A 17,850-nucleotide genomic window follows, 5' to 3' on the forward strand; every position below is an offset into this window, starting at 1 on the left:
TATTAGCGGTAGAATTTCGACTAACAGCCTCCCCCATGGATATAGAAGAGACCTTGACAATCTGGAATTCCAAGGATCTAGTAGACAGGATCTACTCAACAAAGGAAATATTTTAAGCCTGGGGAATCACTCCAAGACTTCATAAGCAATGGAAATATCCTTACCCCCTCTTAAAAAATTTGGCAACATTAAAAACGGGGCAGTCGCCCGGGAAAGGCCAAAAAATCTTGTCTGCTTGGTGCTCGAAATTCCTTGCAAATGATGGAAAATAATTCAACAGAGAAAAATGAAACATCAAGACTTGACCAGCAGCTAAACACTAGTCAAGATTGGTCCTGGGTTCCAATGCTTCTGAGTAAAAATCGTACCTAACGAAAACCTAAGGAGTGATCCCGATAATATAACGAAAGAGAACCAAGACAGAAATAAAGGGAATGCAGTAAAGAATACAATAAGGCCCAACCAAGGTTCAGTAGAAGAACATCCGGAAATAATAAAGATTTGCTCTTGGGACGTCCATGTATTTGTAGTAATGGGTCAGGATCATGAAACCCTGTCGTTTATACAAAATTAAGATCTAATATTGCTCCAAGAGACATGGAATATCAAACCGGTTTCAATTCCGGGTTACACAGGACATTACATTCTGGAAGAAAAATTCTCAAAGTTTGGGCATCGAAGGGGAGGTTTATCATTTTTCGCAACAGTAAAATATGACTGGTCCATAGAAGAACTAGATGCGGGAGAAAACTGGCTGCAAGCGTTAAAATTGATTGGCAAACATCATACCAATAAGCTAAATTGGCAATTATTAATAGTAAATGTATACATTCATCCAGAGAGAAAGCAACAGAAGGCAACATTTCTAACACTGGTAAACTTGATCAAGGTGCTACAAAAGACCCATGAGCACAGTAATCTGATAATTTCGGGAGATTTTAATAGTAATTTCATAAACTGCAACCAGTCCAGAAGTAAGAGGAGGGATACCCCGGGAATCAAATCAACAATCCAAGAGCTGGAAGCTCTAGGTTTAATCACCTTGAACGGTAATGTAGCTGGAGATAGACCAGTGGCCACCACGTTTCTGAGTGGAAAGAGTCAATCAATCATAGACTTTACCATCGTCAGTAACAATCCCTTTCCTATGATAAATTGCTTTCAAATCTGCCCACGTCCTGAAAGCGATCATTTTCCGCAGATAACGAAAATTAACATCACTCTAACCCAAACACAAATATTAAAGTCTCTGGTACAATATCCAAAAAAATATAATTGAGGAAACTGAAGTGGCGAGGACAAGACACAAAGATAATAATGGACACAATCCAGGATTATGTGAAGATGCAAGGGACACATACAGAAATAGCGTTAAGAAATTGGAAACTTTTAGGGCAGTTTCTTATTAAAAAATTTCCAGCAATTCCACGACGACAACAGAAGAAAGAAACTAGGAAGAAGCCATGGTTTAGTAATCAACTGCGAGATCTTAAAAGGAGCATTGCAGGAGAGGTGCGCCTCCGCGCAACGGCAGGAAAAACGGGGGAAAAAAAGCTGACAATGGCAAACTCAAGGAAATGCAGAAACAATATGAAAAAAATGTAAGGGAGGTAAAAAGAGAGTACAAAGAATCCATCTGGAATAAACTACTATAGGCAAGCAAACAAGCAGGGAATTCTGAGGAATAATAATAATCTGACTAAGAGCTCAAGATCCCAACGAGACAATGGAATAGGAGAAGATATGTGGATTCAATATATTCAGAATATGTACAATAAATTGGACCATACCCATGTTAATGCAGCCACGGTCTTGAAAGAACCCGGAGGAGAACACCTTAGTCCCCAACCACATGAAGGCCACTCTCAACAAATGCTAGAGAACAACAGTAACGTACTAGAAAACCTTGTCAATACCAAACTATTGAAAGAAATAATAACAAAATTAAGGATGGAGGGGGCAGCGGGACCAAATGGGCTTCCAAATGCTCTTTTTAAGAACGCACCTGAGTTTTGGGCAAATTATTTCACACCCCTTTTCAACTACATTTATAATCAGAAGATCGTACCAAATTCCTGGAGAGGTAACATAATTCATCCAATATTTAAAAATGGCATTCATAGCAAACCAGGAAATTATAGATTGATATCCTTGTTTGACGTAGAAGCCAAATTATACGCATCATGTCTACTTATTCACCTACAAGAATGGATAAATGAGAAGAATATAATCCCAAAGTTTCAAACAGGTTTCAGGTCGGGAATGGGAACAACTACAAATTTGACAACTTTGGCTCTTTTGAGCGAGAAAGCACTAAAAAGGAAGACAACATTATTTGCATGCTTCATCGACCTGAAAGCCGCGTTCGATAGAGTAACTAGATCTCGACTTTGGAATAAACTAAAAACTTGGTGGCTCCCGATCAACCTATTGGATGCAATAATTGCCCTCTACACGGAAACTTGGGCCAGAGTGAAACTAGGTGATGGAAGTAGAGTATCCGCAAGAATAAACACTCAGCACGCCTTAAAACAAGGCTGCGTTCTGGCACCGAGTTTGTTCAATTTGTTCTTAGCAGACATAACCGAGCATATGCAATCAACAAAGAGCCATCCGACAATTTTGTCCAACGAGCCTATACCGTTTTTACAATATGCGGATGACATCGTAGTGCTAAGTCAGAGTCTGATTGGTTCTGCAAAGAGCAATGAACAACTTAGTACTTTACCTGGACCAGGAAAATTTAGAGTTAAATAAAAAGAAAATGAAGGTGGTTCGCCTAGTTGACCCCAAGAAAAACAAGCTTAAATGGTATGTTAAGGGAGATCAAGTGGAAGAGCACGTCTCCTATAAATATCTAGGTATAAAACTGGGGCGTGGCACCTCATACAAGGACCACAAAAAGGATCTAAATGCTAAACCCCAATCATTAATTTTCGCTTTTCGACTGCTGAATAAAAAATTGAGCTGTCCGGCTTATACCCAAGTCAATCAATCAATCAATCATAACACTTGTATAGCGCACTACTCACCCGGAAGGGTCTCAAGGCGCTTGGGGGAAGGGGTCCGCTACTGCTCGAACAGCCAGGTCTTGAGTTGTCTCCTGAAGGCGAGGTGGTCCTGGGTCAGCCGAAGGTGGATGGGGAGGGAGTTCCATGTCTTGGCCGCCAGGTAGGAGAAGGATCTGCCTCTGGCGGTGGCTCTTTGGATGCGTGGTACGGCGGCGAGGGCGAGGCTAGTAGACCGTAGCTGGCGGGTGGGCGTGTAGAAGGTCAGGCGGTCATTGAGGTACTTGGGGCACAGGTCGTGGAGAGACTTGTGTGCGTGGGTGAGGAGCCTGAACGTGATCCTCTTGTTGACGGGGAGCCAGTGCAGGTCCTTCAGGTGGCCGGAGATGTGGCTGCGTCAGGGTATGTCCAGGATGAGTCGGGCGGAGGCGTTCTGTATGCGTTGGAGTCTATTCTGTAGCTTGGTTGTGGTTCCGGCGTAGAGGGTGTTTCCGTAGTCCAGTCGGCTGGTGACGAGGGCCTGGGTGACCGTCTTCCTGGTTTCGGTCGGGATCCATCGGAAGATCTTGCGAAGCATGCGAAGGGTGTGGAAGCATGATGAGGAGACGGCGTTGACTTGTCTGGTCATCAAGAGGGAGGGGTCCAGGATGAAGCCCAGGTTGCGTGCGTGGTCTGTTGGCTTGGGAGCGGTGCCCAGGGCTGGGGGCCACTAGGAGTCGTCCCAGGCGGAGGGCGATGGTCCCAGGATGAGGACTTCCGTCTTGTCCTAAATGTGATGGCAGAAATTGTACCTACACTGTCTTATGGTTTAGAAACATGGCATGCAAGGAGGCAGGGTTATTGAACGAGCTCCAGACCAAGATATATAGCCGTTTTAATCTTCTCAAGTCAGCATCTCCCGCCCAGGTACGGCTAGAATTTGGCCTTCAAAATCAGAAGTTCCGGAGCATGAATTATTTTGCGAAGCTCTGCCACAAATTGCGACCATCAGAGCAGGGCACACTGAACAACCCATGCTGGGATGAGATAAAAGCACAAATGGTGTAAGAAGTACCTACATCTTGGGGAGCGTATTTGAGGAAATCATTGGTGTAGCTAGAGACCCAAGTAGTATGGGAGATCATGACAGAAAAGTCAATATTTAACAAAATTAGTACTCTGTCCGCCAAGAAGAAATCGTTCCTGGAAGACAAAAACATCTTGTCCAAACGACGCCATGCATGGACAGTAATAAATTCCTAAACTCATGCAAAACCCAAAGCCTACCTAGCAGCCCATTTGAGCTCAGAGATAAAAAAGAGCTTTATTTGCTATCGACTGGGATACCATGACTCGAAGGACTTAATGCCATCCTGGAAACGTAACTATCAAGTTGAGAACAGTCGCCTTTGTGGTTATTCGGACGAAACACTATTACATCTGTTGGGCGTGTGCCCAGCTGTAAATGAACTAAGAAAATCCTCTTTAAAACTGATTTTAATGAGCTAAATATTCGTACATGTAGACAAGCTGTGATTAGATGGATGGATGGCTCATCAATCATTCTATCTTGTCGAGGTGTAAAATATTTTGCCCAAATCAGGAGACTTCTCCGACAAGCAGATCAAGCAAATAAGAACACTGGTTGATATATATATATATATATACACGCTCTTTCTTTGGACTTACCTGTCAGTCAAACATTTGTATGGGATGTCATCTCTAACCTGTAGACCCCTTCGCTGGAACATGGCATTCTGGGACATGCAGTTCGGTCACCTGGTGGAAACTGCACGTTGGGCAGCCCACTCCGGCCGGAGTGAGAGGAATAGAGAGAACAGCCAATCAGGACTGGGCCGGACATTCATAGTAGTCCAAGGGGAGGAGGCGTGTTCATTACAGCAACTGTGGGCATTGAGAAAGGCCTCGCGGCCGAAATGCATTTGCCTGTTGCAAACGAGAATAAAGCTGCTCCTTCGAATTTCCCCATGGTGGCTTCTGTGTTCTTTTCCACAAAAGAAGTGTGCTGATATCCATTACCGTGTGGGCCAGTGACACGGTCTAGAAGCAACCCGCAGCGCAAGTTTCACCGGAACCATTGGCAGCGGCAGCTCCGGCTGGTGTGAGTGTTTTCTGCGGTAGCAGATTTTCCGGTGGACACCTGGTGACCCCAGAAGGCAGGGATGCGATGCAGAGGCAATTCCGCCTCTCTGTGGACCGGATGCCGAGTCATTCGGAGCCTCGTAAAGAACGCAACCTGGGCGTTTAAGGTAGCTGCGGTTTGGGGACTCGAGGGAGCACGTTTAACTCTACAATTAAAATGGAATGGAGGCACGCTCTTTCTTTGGACTTACCTGCCAGTCACACATTTGTATGGGATGTCATCTCTAACCTGTAGACCCCTTCGCTGGAACATGGCATTCTGGGACATGCAGTTCGGTCACCTGGTGGAAACTGCACGTTGGGCAGCCCACTCCGGCCGGAGTGGGAGGAATAGAGAGACCAGCCAATCAGGACTGGGCCGGACATTAATAGTAGTCCAAGGGGAGGAGGCGTGTTCATTACAGCAACTGTGGGCATTGAGAAAGGCCTCGCGGCCGAAATGCATTTGCCTGTTTCAAACGAGAATAAAGCTGCTCCTTCGAATTTCCCCATGGTGGCTTCTGTGTTCTTTTCCACAAAAGAAGTGTGCTGATATATATATATATATATATATATATATATATATATATATATATATATATCTATATCTATATCTATATATATATATATATATATATACTATCATGATTATAGGCCATCCGAACATCACAGGTTATAAAGCACTAGGCACTTTGAAGCCATTTTAACTATCTACTTGGTTTATATTGGAAATTTTTCATCTACCAGCTCTAGTAGCAAATCCCCAACTATGAGTAAATTGTGGGTTGTGATAATGATTTTTTATTATGTTAGTGAAATACAAAAAGACATTTTTTACCTTAGTCAAATCACCTTGTATTTAAAATTGTATTATGTACCAATGATGCTTTTTATGTGATACCACGGTTTTATTGTGGAACTTGTTTTATGCAATTTTGTAATGATTTTAAATAATCACGCAATAAACTACTACTACCACCCCCAAAAAAAGAATGTTATGAAGTACAAATGCACTGGGCAATACGCTTGTGCGCGTCTTTTACATATGTGCCAGCACTCCTTGAAGGTTGTGACATTCACAGCTTCCAAGGAGTATGTCTGAAATTCCCCCCAGTTTCCTAAAAAGTCATAAACATGTAGGCATAAACCCAATTGAAGAGGGGGTGCCACAGTCCAACCTCTCTCGACCGTGGTCCTCAGGGAGATTTAGTGCTAACTTGGACTATAAAAGGCAACAAACATTGACTTTTTATATGAAAATGTAATTTTTTTGTGAGGCACACTGTTTTGGTGGGTGCTTTTAATCCGCATTTTGGAAGAACAACACATGTTTTAACGTTCCCTGGTACTTGGTTGCTGCTATATGGGGTAAAATCTTTTATATTTGAAGTTTTATCATGGCAGGATTATTAGGAGAAGAAGATAGAGTGCCAAAAGCAGCTGATTAACTTGAGAAACACGAGTATTCGGAAATGATATCTGAGTATTTAGATAATTAGGGGACCCCTGGCGGTCTCAGAATAATGACATTTATGAATTAAAACGGGGAGCCCAGTCTAGCTCTTGTGAAAGACTAGTAATTAACATTAAAAGAAACTGATTTCCGCAGGATAACATTTCTAATTAAACATGCTTAGTTGGAACACGATTCATTAAAGACAAGTGCCACAATTGAAGACTGAATTGCTTTTGTTTTCTCCATTTTTCCTTGCCATCGTTCTAACTTTCCCACCAGGTCTCATAGCTTTGCCAAAAATGTGCTTTCTTTGCTGTAGAGCATTTTTTTATCAATTAAAAAGATGTATGTTACTGTTGTGAGCCATTCTAGCATAGAGGGTGGGGATGAGGAAGCCCACTTTTCACATATTTCGTATCTCGCAAGAAGCCTTAGGTAAAATAGCAATTATGATCAGCTTGTTGAAACAACGTGTCTGACTCGGCTATCCCAAAGAGAATAGTAATGGGCCCAGAGCCGGCTTGTAGCTTAGGTGAGCTAGACCCAGGCCCAGGGCGCCGACATTCAGAAGGGCGCCGGAGCAGCCTGCAGCAGTCTGCAACAGTCTCCAGCAGTCTCCCTCCAACCTGGCTCTATCGAAAAGTGTATCAACTATTGTTAAGAAGTATATTTTTCCCCTCACTTTCCACATATTCCTCCCATTTTCCCTACACAATGACAATTAAAGATGACGAGTGAGAGAGGGGCGCCAAACTGTGTTTTGCCCAGGGCACTATCTGAGCAAAGGCCAGCTCTGGAATGAGGCTTACCTCGATTGTCTGTTGGTTCTCGACATCATTGATTTCAACACAAAACGTGGAATGCCGAAGATTGCAGTGAAATGGAATTGGACTTGTAAAGCAATAAGGAGCTTTCCAGGTGGTAATGTGGATTCTGTGAAGCAGCAGATGCAAAATGAACTCATCTTACAGAGTGTGGGAAGGACACTTGCCTACTGTGGTGCCTGAAAACTTTAGGCAAATGTCTTTAAACATATGTATTCCACTGTTAAAGCTGCTGCTTGAAGGAAGAATAATTTCTTGACTGTACTCACTCTATTGGGCTCCTCAAAAATAACAGCACGTATAGGCTCATTGCAACAAATTTGAAATGCTAAAAGCAGATGATATTCACGTTTGTCAGTAGCCCAAGCATAATGCATTTGTAGGGGTACCGGCAAAAAAGGGACATTTTCAACTTTCAAGCAGTACTTTTTCCCATATGGGTGCTCAGGGAGCAGAGTTATGATAACAGGACACAGATAAAGTGAAAGCAGATTGTTGTCTGTTTTCCCTGATTGCTGGGATGTCAGCACACTATGCACGCTTCACATTACAGCAAACAAAAAAGAACTAGAAAATTGAACATGCGAGAAGCTATTCCCTTACAATCTGAATTTCGTCAGGGTTCAGCTATAGTGCACATGCAGTCAGCGAAAGCTATTGTTAAAAGAAGCATTTGCAATGCAAGCGGTCTCGCCTTTGGGACCTTATATGTATTTAGCTATGCAGCACATTAGCCTGGGTGCTGAAACATCTACTGTTCTTTAACATGGAGGGAAAGTAAGCACCTAACTGTGTGACATGCCAGGTATGGGAACGCATGGAGGGAAACATTGCTTTTCAGCAGAAAATGGTAGTCCAAAGCTCTGTTTTTTAATATAAAATCAGGGCCTTCTGTGGTCATATCACTTAAAATACAAGATTTGAAAAAAAATATTATTGTCGACAGGTGCTCAGGCCCGGACTGGCTGTTGAGGGCACCAGGCGATTCCCCGGTGGGCTGCATGGTTGGGGGCCGGTTTTGTTACAGGGCCGTTATGCTGCAAAAACGGCCCTGTAACAAAAACGGCCGAAAACCGGCCCTGTCACAGAGCGCGGTCGCACCTCTCCCCCATCCCCTCTCCTCCCGGAGGGGGAGAGTGGGGGCGGCCGAGCACTTTGCCAGGGCCGGTTCTGGTTCCCAGTCCGGCCCTGCAGGTGCTCATGGAAGACAATTTCTAAGGAATGTAATCTTGAGAATACTAAAGGAATTCTGGTATATTACTGACCTCTGCTGGTCGTTTTCCATCAAGAAAGTTAAATAGAGGCAGTTGCCAGAAAAATAAAAAAGAGAAAGTCTCTCAGCTGAAAGAAATTCTGGTATTTTACTGACCTCTGCTGGTCATTTTCTATCAAGACAGTTAAATAGAGGCAGTTGAACAGGAAAAAAAAGTTCCTAAGCAGAAGCAAGCAAGTCCTAGGGCTGATCTCCAGGGCCCACAAAGTACATACACATATAAGTATATAATAAGTATATACTAAAGTATATACATGAGGTCTCGAATGCTCGATCTAAAAACACCCTTAAAAACTGGCTTGGAGCTGGCCCATTGCATAACTGATACTTGCCATTGGTTGGCATCCACTTCACTTTTGGTTCTTTGCTTCTTACTTTTAATGCCTCCTGACGGCTGCTGACCTTCTCCTGCAGGCTTCTTTGGGCTTATGTCTATGCCATGGAGCACGGACCCAGCACAGCTTTCTTTTAATGGGCATTGTCTTTACACTGGACGCGTGCTGCTCCATGTACTTTTCTATTTTTTGTTTTGGCCAAACCCTCTATAAGAGTGCATGGCACTTCACAGTCTATCCACCTCCTCCTGGCTGTTTGCCACTGTACCTCTTACCTACAGTTTCACTCCATTATCCCCCATCTCACCCATTTTCACCCTCCTCCCACTAGTTGTTGTATTTCTACACACCCCTGCCCCTTTTCCCGCTCACCGTCATTCCTCATTACTACCGCTTTCTGATCCTACCCACCTGCCTGCCATTGTTTAACCTGCTTCCCCCTTCCTTGTGTTGCTTGACTTCCCTCAAACCCCCCCACGCTGTTTTCTTTACATGTTGCATAGAAGCGCAGAATGCTGTGCAACATGGTGTCAAGAAAAAAAAGTGCTATGATGCAGTCAATGCTGGTGCCTTCTTTTTTGGTACTTTTAGCAATGTTGCATAGCAGCTCGCACAGCTGTGCAACATGTAATGAATAAAAACGCTGCCAAAGCCAAAAGATTTTGCTTAGGCGGCACTTATTGGCCTTGCCTATGCTTTTTCTTTAAAGTGTTTCTGGAGCTTGCACCTGAGGCAATTTCTTCTTGACTATGGCAGACAACCCGTTGGTGTCCACCACACTTCAGAGGTAACGCGGGGATGTCAACCGGTCGTCCACTGCATTCAAGTGACTAACACAAACTCCCCAAATGATGTCTTACATATTGTTGAATGATCCGAATACAAACATCAAAGTCTAACCCTCTCTTACATCCTATTGCGTATCTTGCTCCTCTCGATCCTATTGGGCTTCAAAAAGTATGGGGCACCATCGTCTTGACCAGTGCAAGCAAGTCAGCAAATGATTGTAGGTATTGATGACTGGAGGCTAGCAGGTAGGTACACATATGGAAAAGTTTATTTGCAAATAGATAAGTACAAAAGCGAGGAAACTAGGTGCTTGAGTCGGTGTCCCACCGGAAGCTTGGTTTTGTTTGCTCAGTGCCTGGGCATTTGAAACCCTAACAATTCGAAGATAGAACACAGCAACATTTTGGAGGTGTTCTAGGAGGGCATACCATCAAGCAGGAAGGATGCATGGGTGGCAAATTGGCATCTTGATAAGAGATTGAGGGGTACGCGGCGGTTTTCCACTTGTAGGAAGGAGTCAGAAGAGCAGAGCACTGAGTCAATCTTTATTGTGTACTTGTTGCCTCCCTCTGAGCATCACTTCTGCCATCCCACACCACACAGGCCCTGAAAAGACAAAAGGCAAATTGGGAATGGCTATATACACGGCCTGCGTCGGGCAATTGAGAGATGGCATTAAAAAATGGTGTAGCATCTTTTACATAATATTGATCAATGTACTTCTGGTTTACTATCTTGATGCTTTGCCATCTATGTGCTGCAATAGAGCACTCATTTGTTGTAAGCAGATACGTGATGGTTCCTCCAGCTGCTTCCTTCTGAATAGTCCATTTCTTGAGGGATACAGCCTATTTGATTCCACCTAGCCTACACCGAAGCGGGGTGAACGCACCTTAAACAATGTTGCATTGGTGTCAGTGTTAAAATAACATTTGAGCAAACTGATGCGAACTGCTATTCTTACACTTGTCAATTGGTGCGAATATTGGTACAAAATTGTCCTCGTGCCAGGGCAGTCAATCTTATATGTAAATGTGTGTACAAAAAACCAAAACACCGAGTAAATTCTATCATCTCATCCGCAGATTTCTTTTAATAGCATTAACCGATTGGATCCATTTAAGGATGTTCCAAGTTAGCCCATGCAGAGGTTAAGTTGACTCACATTTATCAAAAAATAGCCTATAATGTATGTACTCTAGTAAGCCTTACCCAGCAAACGAGTTTATTATCCTTAGCCCGCAAGCGAGTTCTTCATGGTAAAGTACTCTTTTATTGCTTTATCGGGGCTAGCAGGCAGGGTGTGTGCATTTGTCTTTGCTTAGTAGACTTCCATGATGGCCTAGGGCAATTTTGTATCACTTCTTTTGTAATTAACTTAGTGAAACATATTAGTCAAACTGCCAGTTTTCTTTATAAAATATACGACTGCTTTTGATATGCTTTGCTTTTTTTCTCTTTTCTGCTGCCCTTGCCTGTAGAATTCAACCCTGAAGGTAAGTTATAAAAAAAAGAGAGAACAGACCACAAAATTGGAAATAAATGTAACTTCACATAAAGAGTAATTGAACTATATTAGTACTCGTCGGTTCATTTGATTTCAAACACACTTCATTAATGCGGTCTGTGGTGGGAGTGTGTAGTTATGAATATTGTTTAATGTAGAAATCCTTAATCATAACGATTGATTGGGAAAATATCCTATGTAAAATATTAATTTTGGTTGGCATTGCAGAAAGCCTGTAATAAAGTAATTACCATTTTTCATCTATTGTAAACAAAACTGTAAATATTTTAAATCGTTCACAGTGAGTACTAGGATGTGGCTTACAGTTAAAATATGTCACATGGTGGATGAAAGAAGGCTAGCATTATGGGTACTCTTGTGTTAATGGGAAGGTTAAGATCGAGTGTTAGGTTTGTGGTAACTTTTAGGGATTACACAAATGATTACAAGTTGCCATATGGGCTCCTTAAAACATTTGGTTTTAAAGGTTAGGGTAATGTTAGAATTTGGGTTAGGGCCACGTTTAGGTCAACGACCAGGGTAAGGGTTAAGGTTAGATTGGTGGTAACAAGTCAAATACTTGGTCTCCATAACAGAATTGGTTATAAGAGACTCGCTTGTCTGTTGTATGGCGTGTTAAAGAAGGTATAGAGGTGCTTTTAAGGGGACCCCTTCAAAGGTATTACTTTTAAATGATATTCTTCATAACTGTATAGGACCGTCTGTCATGCTTATTAAAAAGGCTCCCATATGAAAGGGCCTGAAGATATTGCCATCGATTGAGGCATCATCACTATTATATTGATGTTAATGACAATTCCTATATTGGACACAGGTCTCTGTAGGATCTCTGAAGAGTAATGGGACACATGCTTCAATCACTAGCACTCAGATGTTACTGCGAGGGTGGACCTATACCTGAAAAAATAAAGCTGTACAGATCATGCAGAGTCTTTCCATATTATTTTGACCTACTGTGTATAATAATGGAACCACTATTAAAGAAGTTAGCAGTCCCTAAACTTTCACCTGTTATAACCTTTAAAAAGAGTCTGACCTATTTTGAATTGTTTGAATTTTAAAAGCTGCTTTTGCAGATCAGTGTGACTTACATGTGAATATGAATTACCTATCTCGCCCTATGTGGGGCTCTGGTATGTAGTGAATTAAGTTTTCTAGGGGACTGGAGAAAATGTCATATGTGGCTTAACGTTGAGTAAAATATTTTTCTTACTTTTGTGGTGACCGAGGGAGTGTGGTTTGGCTTTAAGGAGCATAGCTTACATTCTATGTTTAGGCACGGCTTACGCAGTATGATTTTCATTCTTTGATATAGCAAGAAATATACCAGTCCATGCAGTTGCAGGCATAACTGATGTAAGAGTTTGGTGCTGGAGTTGTATTGAGGTCCAGGAAGGGCAGCACTTTTTCTACTATCATCAAAAGTGTTAAGAATATGGACAAGAATGAAAAGTAATAAAAAAATGAAATGTTCTTTCTCCAGTATTAAATCTTTAATAGATTCACATGCTTGTATCTTCCCCGTCGTCATAGTGGGAGTCTCACGGTAACAGATGACCAAAGCAGTATCATGGAGAAAAACTGCATAGAAAATCCCATAGGGAATGACATAATTTGGTAACCAGACCTCCTTATTGTTTGGTCCAAAACTCAGCCAATCATCAGAAGGCCCTGACATCACACTCCCCAGCAGAGCTCTCCTACCTCAGATTTCCAACCGCCTTCGTGTGAGAAGGAGTCTCCCTGAGCTCTGCTCAGTTTGTTCCTGAGTGAACTTTTGACCTTTTCAACTTTCGAATTTTCTTCTGGATTTAAGGTACTGTGCTTCATCTAGTATCTTACTATGGGTAAAAGCTCTAAAAAGAGGCTTTTCAGGCCCTGCAGATCCTGTGGAAAAGCTAGGCTTTTTTCTGAAGAGCCACATAAGGACTGCCTATACTGCCTTCACCCCAAACATGTAGCTAAGGACTGCAAACACTTCAGAACCTTTTCAGCTAAAACTTTGAGGGATAGAGAGGCACGTCTTCTGTTGTGGCTTCAGAAGAAGAAGGCCACCTCAGATTCAGAGGAGGAATTCACGAGCCAGTCTTCTAAAAAGAGGAAGTCTTCCACTTCAGAAGAATCTGTGGATCCTAAGAAACAGAAAACTAAGGGAAAAGAGACCTCTTTATCGTCTCTCCCTCAGACTCCTCTGAAGAAATTCTCAGTTTTAAGGGAAGTGCCTTCTGCTCCCCCGACGAAGACTGTGGTGTCTCCAGTTATAGTTCCTGTGAAAACATCGACAACACCGTCGACGACAACATCGTCGACGACAACAATCTCGACGACGACTGCGGCGTTGACGACACTGATCAAGATTACACCGTCGACGACGACGACTCCGTCTACGGGACGAGTTACATCCTCGGCGACGATACAATCGACGACGACCTCGTCCGCGACTACACCTTTGACTGTCGTTCTGTCGACGACTTCGTCGACGACCATTTGAATCTCGACGACGGGAACTTTGTCGGGGGCGGCTCCGTCAACGACGGCTTTTAAGTCACCAAAGTCGAAGACTATGATCTCTATCAGATCTTTCCACTCGTCGACGGGAAAGAAATCCTCTAAATTTACGGCATGGACAAAAATGTCTCAGCTGCCTCCGTCAAATTTGCTAGAAATGCAAGAGTCAGATGATGAGGAGTCTTCAGGAGGGGCTTACAGTCCCTCTCAGCTGCAGATTAAGAGCCAAGACACTGATGAGGAAGAAGGCCAGGCGGTTCAAGAGGTCTATTCCTTTAAGGATCCTCCTCAAGCAAAATCAAAAAGATAGGAGTCATTTCAAGAGTCATATGACTACGAGGAAGAGGAGGAACAACAAGCTGATGAGAGGGAAGAATCCACTTCAATGCCTATCTCCTTGGTGACGGACTTATGTCACATGATCGACTACTACCGCCGTTTTCCTGAAGCTAATGCCCCCGATGCAAGCGCTCCAGTCACACCTGCACAAGTGCCAGTAGCCCAGCCTCCACCTGCAGTGCAAAAATTGTGATCTCCTCCAGTTGTCACAATACGAGATGACTTTACAGAGAGTGATGGAGAAGAGCAGCCAGAGAAAGGAGAACTTCTTCATGACACCCCAGTAGGTGTAGAATGGGATGAATTTGGAATTTGGATGGGTATTTATAGAGCGCGGACGTTCGCTCCGGAGGGAGCATCTTGGCGCTGTAAAACCTGGGACCAGAACGCTGGGAGGGAGGTGGAGGATTAAATGGATGATTTAGTCCAGTCATCAGAGAGATTAAAAATCCACGTCTTGAGGTGCTTCCTATATTGTTTCTCATGCGTCTGAAGCCTGAGATGCCTTGGCATACTGTTCCAGGCTCTGATAGCCAGAGTGCTAAGTGTTTTCCCACCTTTGGTCTTCAGGTTGAATTTAGGCGGGGTCATGAGGTTTTCTTGCAAAGATCTGAGAATGCGGCCCGGGGAGTAGTGAGGGAAGCGTTTCGACAGGTAGATTGGGCCAGTTTTGTGGAAGGCTCGGAATGCTATGATGAGAATTTTGAAAAGTATTCTCTTGTGCAAGGGGAGCCAATGCAGGGATCTGAGGGCAGTGGAAATAGAAGATTTGCGTGGGAGTTTTAGGACAAGACGCGCGGCAGTATGCAGGACACTTTGCAATTTCAGACGGGTGGATTTCTTGGTCCCTGCCAGAAGGCCATTACAGTAGTCCACTCGAGAGAGAATGAGGGCTACTGCAACGGTCTTTCTGGAATCAAGTGGGAGAAAGTCAAAAAACTTTCTCATGGATTTAATAATGCCAAAGCATTTCCCTGCTACAGTAGTGACATGGGGATCGAAAGAAAGGTCGGAATCGAAAATGACTCCGAGGTTTCTGGCCGATGAGACTGTCTGGGGTGGGGCAGTAGAGTTGTCAGGCCACCACAGGGCGGGACAGAAAGAGGCGTTCTTTCCAATAGGCAGGATCTCGGTTTTGCTGGAGTTACAGCGAAGATGGTTGGTGTCCATCCAATGAAAAACGGCTGTGAGGCAACGTTTGAGGTTAGCTTCGGCCAGGTTGGAATTGTCGTCGAGTGGGATGATAAGCTGAGTGTCGTCAGCATACGACGTAACAGTGATGCCGAATGACTCTATGAGCGAGAGCAAGGGGATGAGATATATGTTGAATAACAGAGGGCTGAGAATGGAGCCCTGGGGAACTCCACACGAGATCTTTTTTTCTTTGGATTGGAAAGGGCCCAGTGAGATAGTTTGAGACCTGTCACTAAGGAAGGAAGTGATCCAGGCTAGGGCTGAGTTGGTTATGCCAATTTCCATGAGTCTGTTGAGAAGAATGGAGTGGGAAATGGTGTCGAATGCCGCCGTGAGGTCAAGAAGGATCAGAATGGCTTTCTTCCTCTGATCTTGGAGGTTTTTAATGGTGTCTGTCAGCTCGATCAGGGCGGTCTCGGTTGAATGTCTGGGTCGAAAACCAGATTGCTGGGGGTGAAGTAGGTTGTGAGCGTCTAGGAAGGATTTGAGTTCTTTGTGGACTAGTTGTTCCGTAATTTTTCCCAGTGCAGGTAGTAGTGTGATGGGACGAAGGTTAGTTAAATCCGAGGGGGGTTTGTTTGCCTTTTTCATCAGAGGTTTAACTACACCTTTTTTCCAGGTGAGCGGAACAGAGCCAGTTTTGAGGGAGAGATTGATTATCTCGTTAATGATGGGGTTTACTTCATGAATGATGGTATGCAGGACCTTGGGGGGACAAGGGTCTGCGGGAGAGCCGGATTTGCATGCGAGGATCGCTTCTCTGGTCTGAATTAGATTTACCGGGGAGAAGTGGTCGAGACAGTTTACCATCGGGCGAGATTCGTCTGGCTCCAAAGAAGAGTGAACCGGAGGGGAGGGGGGGAAGCTGGTGTGGATGGAACTGAATTTTTCCTCAAAGTAGTCGGAAATCTTATCACACAGCTCTTGGGACGGGGGGATCTCTGGTTGGAGGGCTTTGGGTTTGGTAAAAGATTTTACTATGGAGAAGAGGGTTTGTTGTTTTTGACCGGCCTCATTAATGGCGTTAACATAGTATGTTCTTTTCGCTGATTTTATAGCTGCTAGGTAATTTTTTCTCTGGAGAATGTAGTCGTTGCGGTCGTCCTTATGGTAGGATCTGCGCCATTTGCGCTCTGCTTTCCTGCAGAGTAGGTGGGCTGCGGTGAGATCAGGTGTGTACCAAGGGGCATATGAATATGTTTTGTCAACAACACCTTCGCCATCACCTTCTCCAGCGAACTCTCCTCCACAGGTCATCAGAGAATTCCATGCTATTATGGCGAAAGCAGCTAAAAGATTTGAGCTCCAGATGCTAGCACAGGAAACAGAATGTTTCCTATATGATTTCAAAGAAGATTCAAGGAAGTCGGCTAGATCAATCCCAATCATCCAACATATCTGGGATGAAGGTCTGAAAATCCTGAAAACGCCAGCATCGGTGGAGGCCTCGGTTCCTAGAATTGAAAAGAAATACTGGGCGCAGGAATCTTCGCCTGCGTGTTTGATCGGACACCCACGCCCAGAATCGGTGGTAATGCGGGCAGCACAGAGACACTCTAAAAATCCTGTCTCCACATCTGTAGCTCCCATTGACAAGGAAGGAAGATGAATGAATGGAGCAGGAAAGTGGTATGCAATAATGGCAGCATCTACCATCAAAGCGGCAAATGCTATGGCTCTCATCAGCCGTTATAACAGACAGATGTGGTCCAATTTAGCACCACTTTTGGCTCACCTGCCAGAGGATAAAAATGAGGAGGCAGCAGCTATTTGGCCTCTGAATCCATTGATATTGCAATGGACATCTCTTCAGTGGCATTTCGTCAAATGGCCAGGAGCGGTGACCCTCAGAAGGCAAGGTTGGCTAAAAGCTACCTCTTTTAGGCCGGAAGTTCAGGCAAAAATCGTTGACTTGCCTTTCGACGGGGGGAATCTCTTTGGTAAACACATAAATGATGCTCTCCAAGGAATCAAGGTCTCGTCAACAGGACAGATTCCAGTCCTTTTCGAGGAGAGGAGCCAGAGGACAATTCGGACAAAGGTCTTCTTACCAGTCCAACAGGTACCAGCCATACAGCCAGCAAAGTTACTGCCAATATCCCTCTAACTAGCAATATCGTTCCTCAAATCCCTCTTTCCACCAGCAATCTAGAGGAAAGAATCCTGCTAGAGGAAAAGCACTGCAATCTCATAGACGGCAGTGACTTCATCAAGGCGCTTTCCACCTGGTCAGATCCCGACAACGACCATTATCTCTCTCTCTTCTCGAAACATTGGCTGTCAATTACAACAGACACATGGGTATCGAGGCCATACCCTGGAATTTGTACAGATACCCCCAAATCAACCTCCGGTCTTCAGACAGCAGCAACATCTTCCAGCTCTCAGAGCAGAAGCTCTATCTCTGATACAGAAGGGGGCTATAGAGGAAGTTCCTTGTCCTCAGAGAGGCAAGGGATTTTACTCGCATTTCTT

General features: G+C 44.0%; 1 protein-coding gene across 4 annotated transcripts in view; it reads left to right on the plus strand.

Annotated features, from left to right (window-relative positions):
- Positions 1-17,850, plus strand: part of BBS9 (Bardet-Biedl syndrome 9) — a 2,055,975-nt gene that overhangs the window by 955,626 nt on the left and 1,082,499 nt on the right. For 2 of the 4 annotated variants that reach the window (XM_086964809.1, XM_086964811.1), the window contains exon 15: positions 11,288-11,302. The exons of the other annotated variants lie outside the window; for them this stretch is intronic. In XM_086964809.1, the coding sequence (XP_086820935.1) occupies positions 11,288-11,302 (15 nt within the window). The remainder of the gene's footprint in view (positions 1-11,287; positions 11,303-17,850) is intronic. 4 annotated transcript variants of the gene reach the window in all.

The sequence above is a fragment of the Lissotriton vulgaris genome, chromosome 4_1 (genome assembly GCF_964263255.1).
Source record: "Lissotriton vulgaris chromosome 4_1, aLisVul1.2, whole genome shotgun sequence".
NCBI lineage: Eukaryota > Metazoa > Chordata > Amphibia > Caudata > Salamandridae > Lissotriton > Lissotriton vulgaris.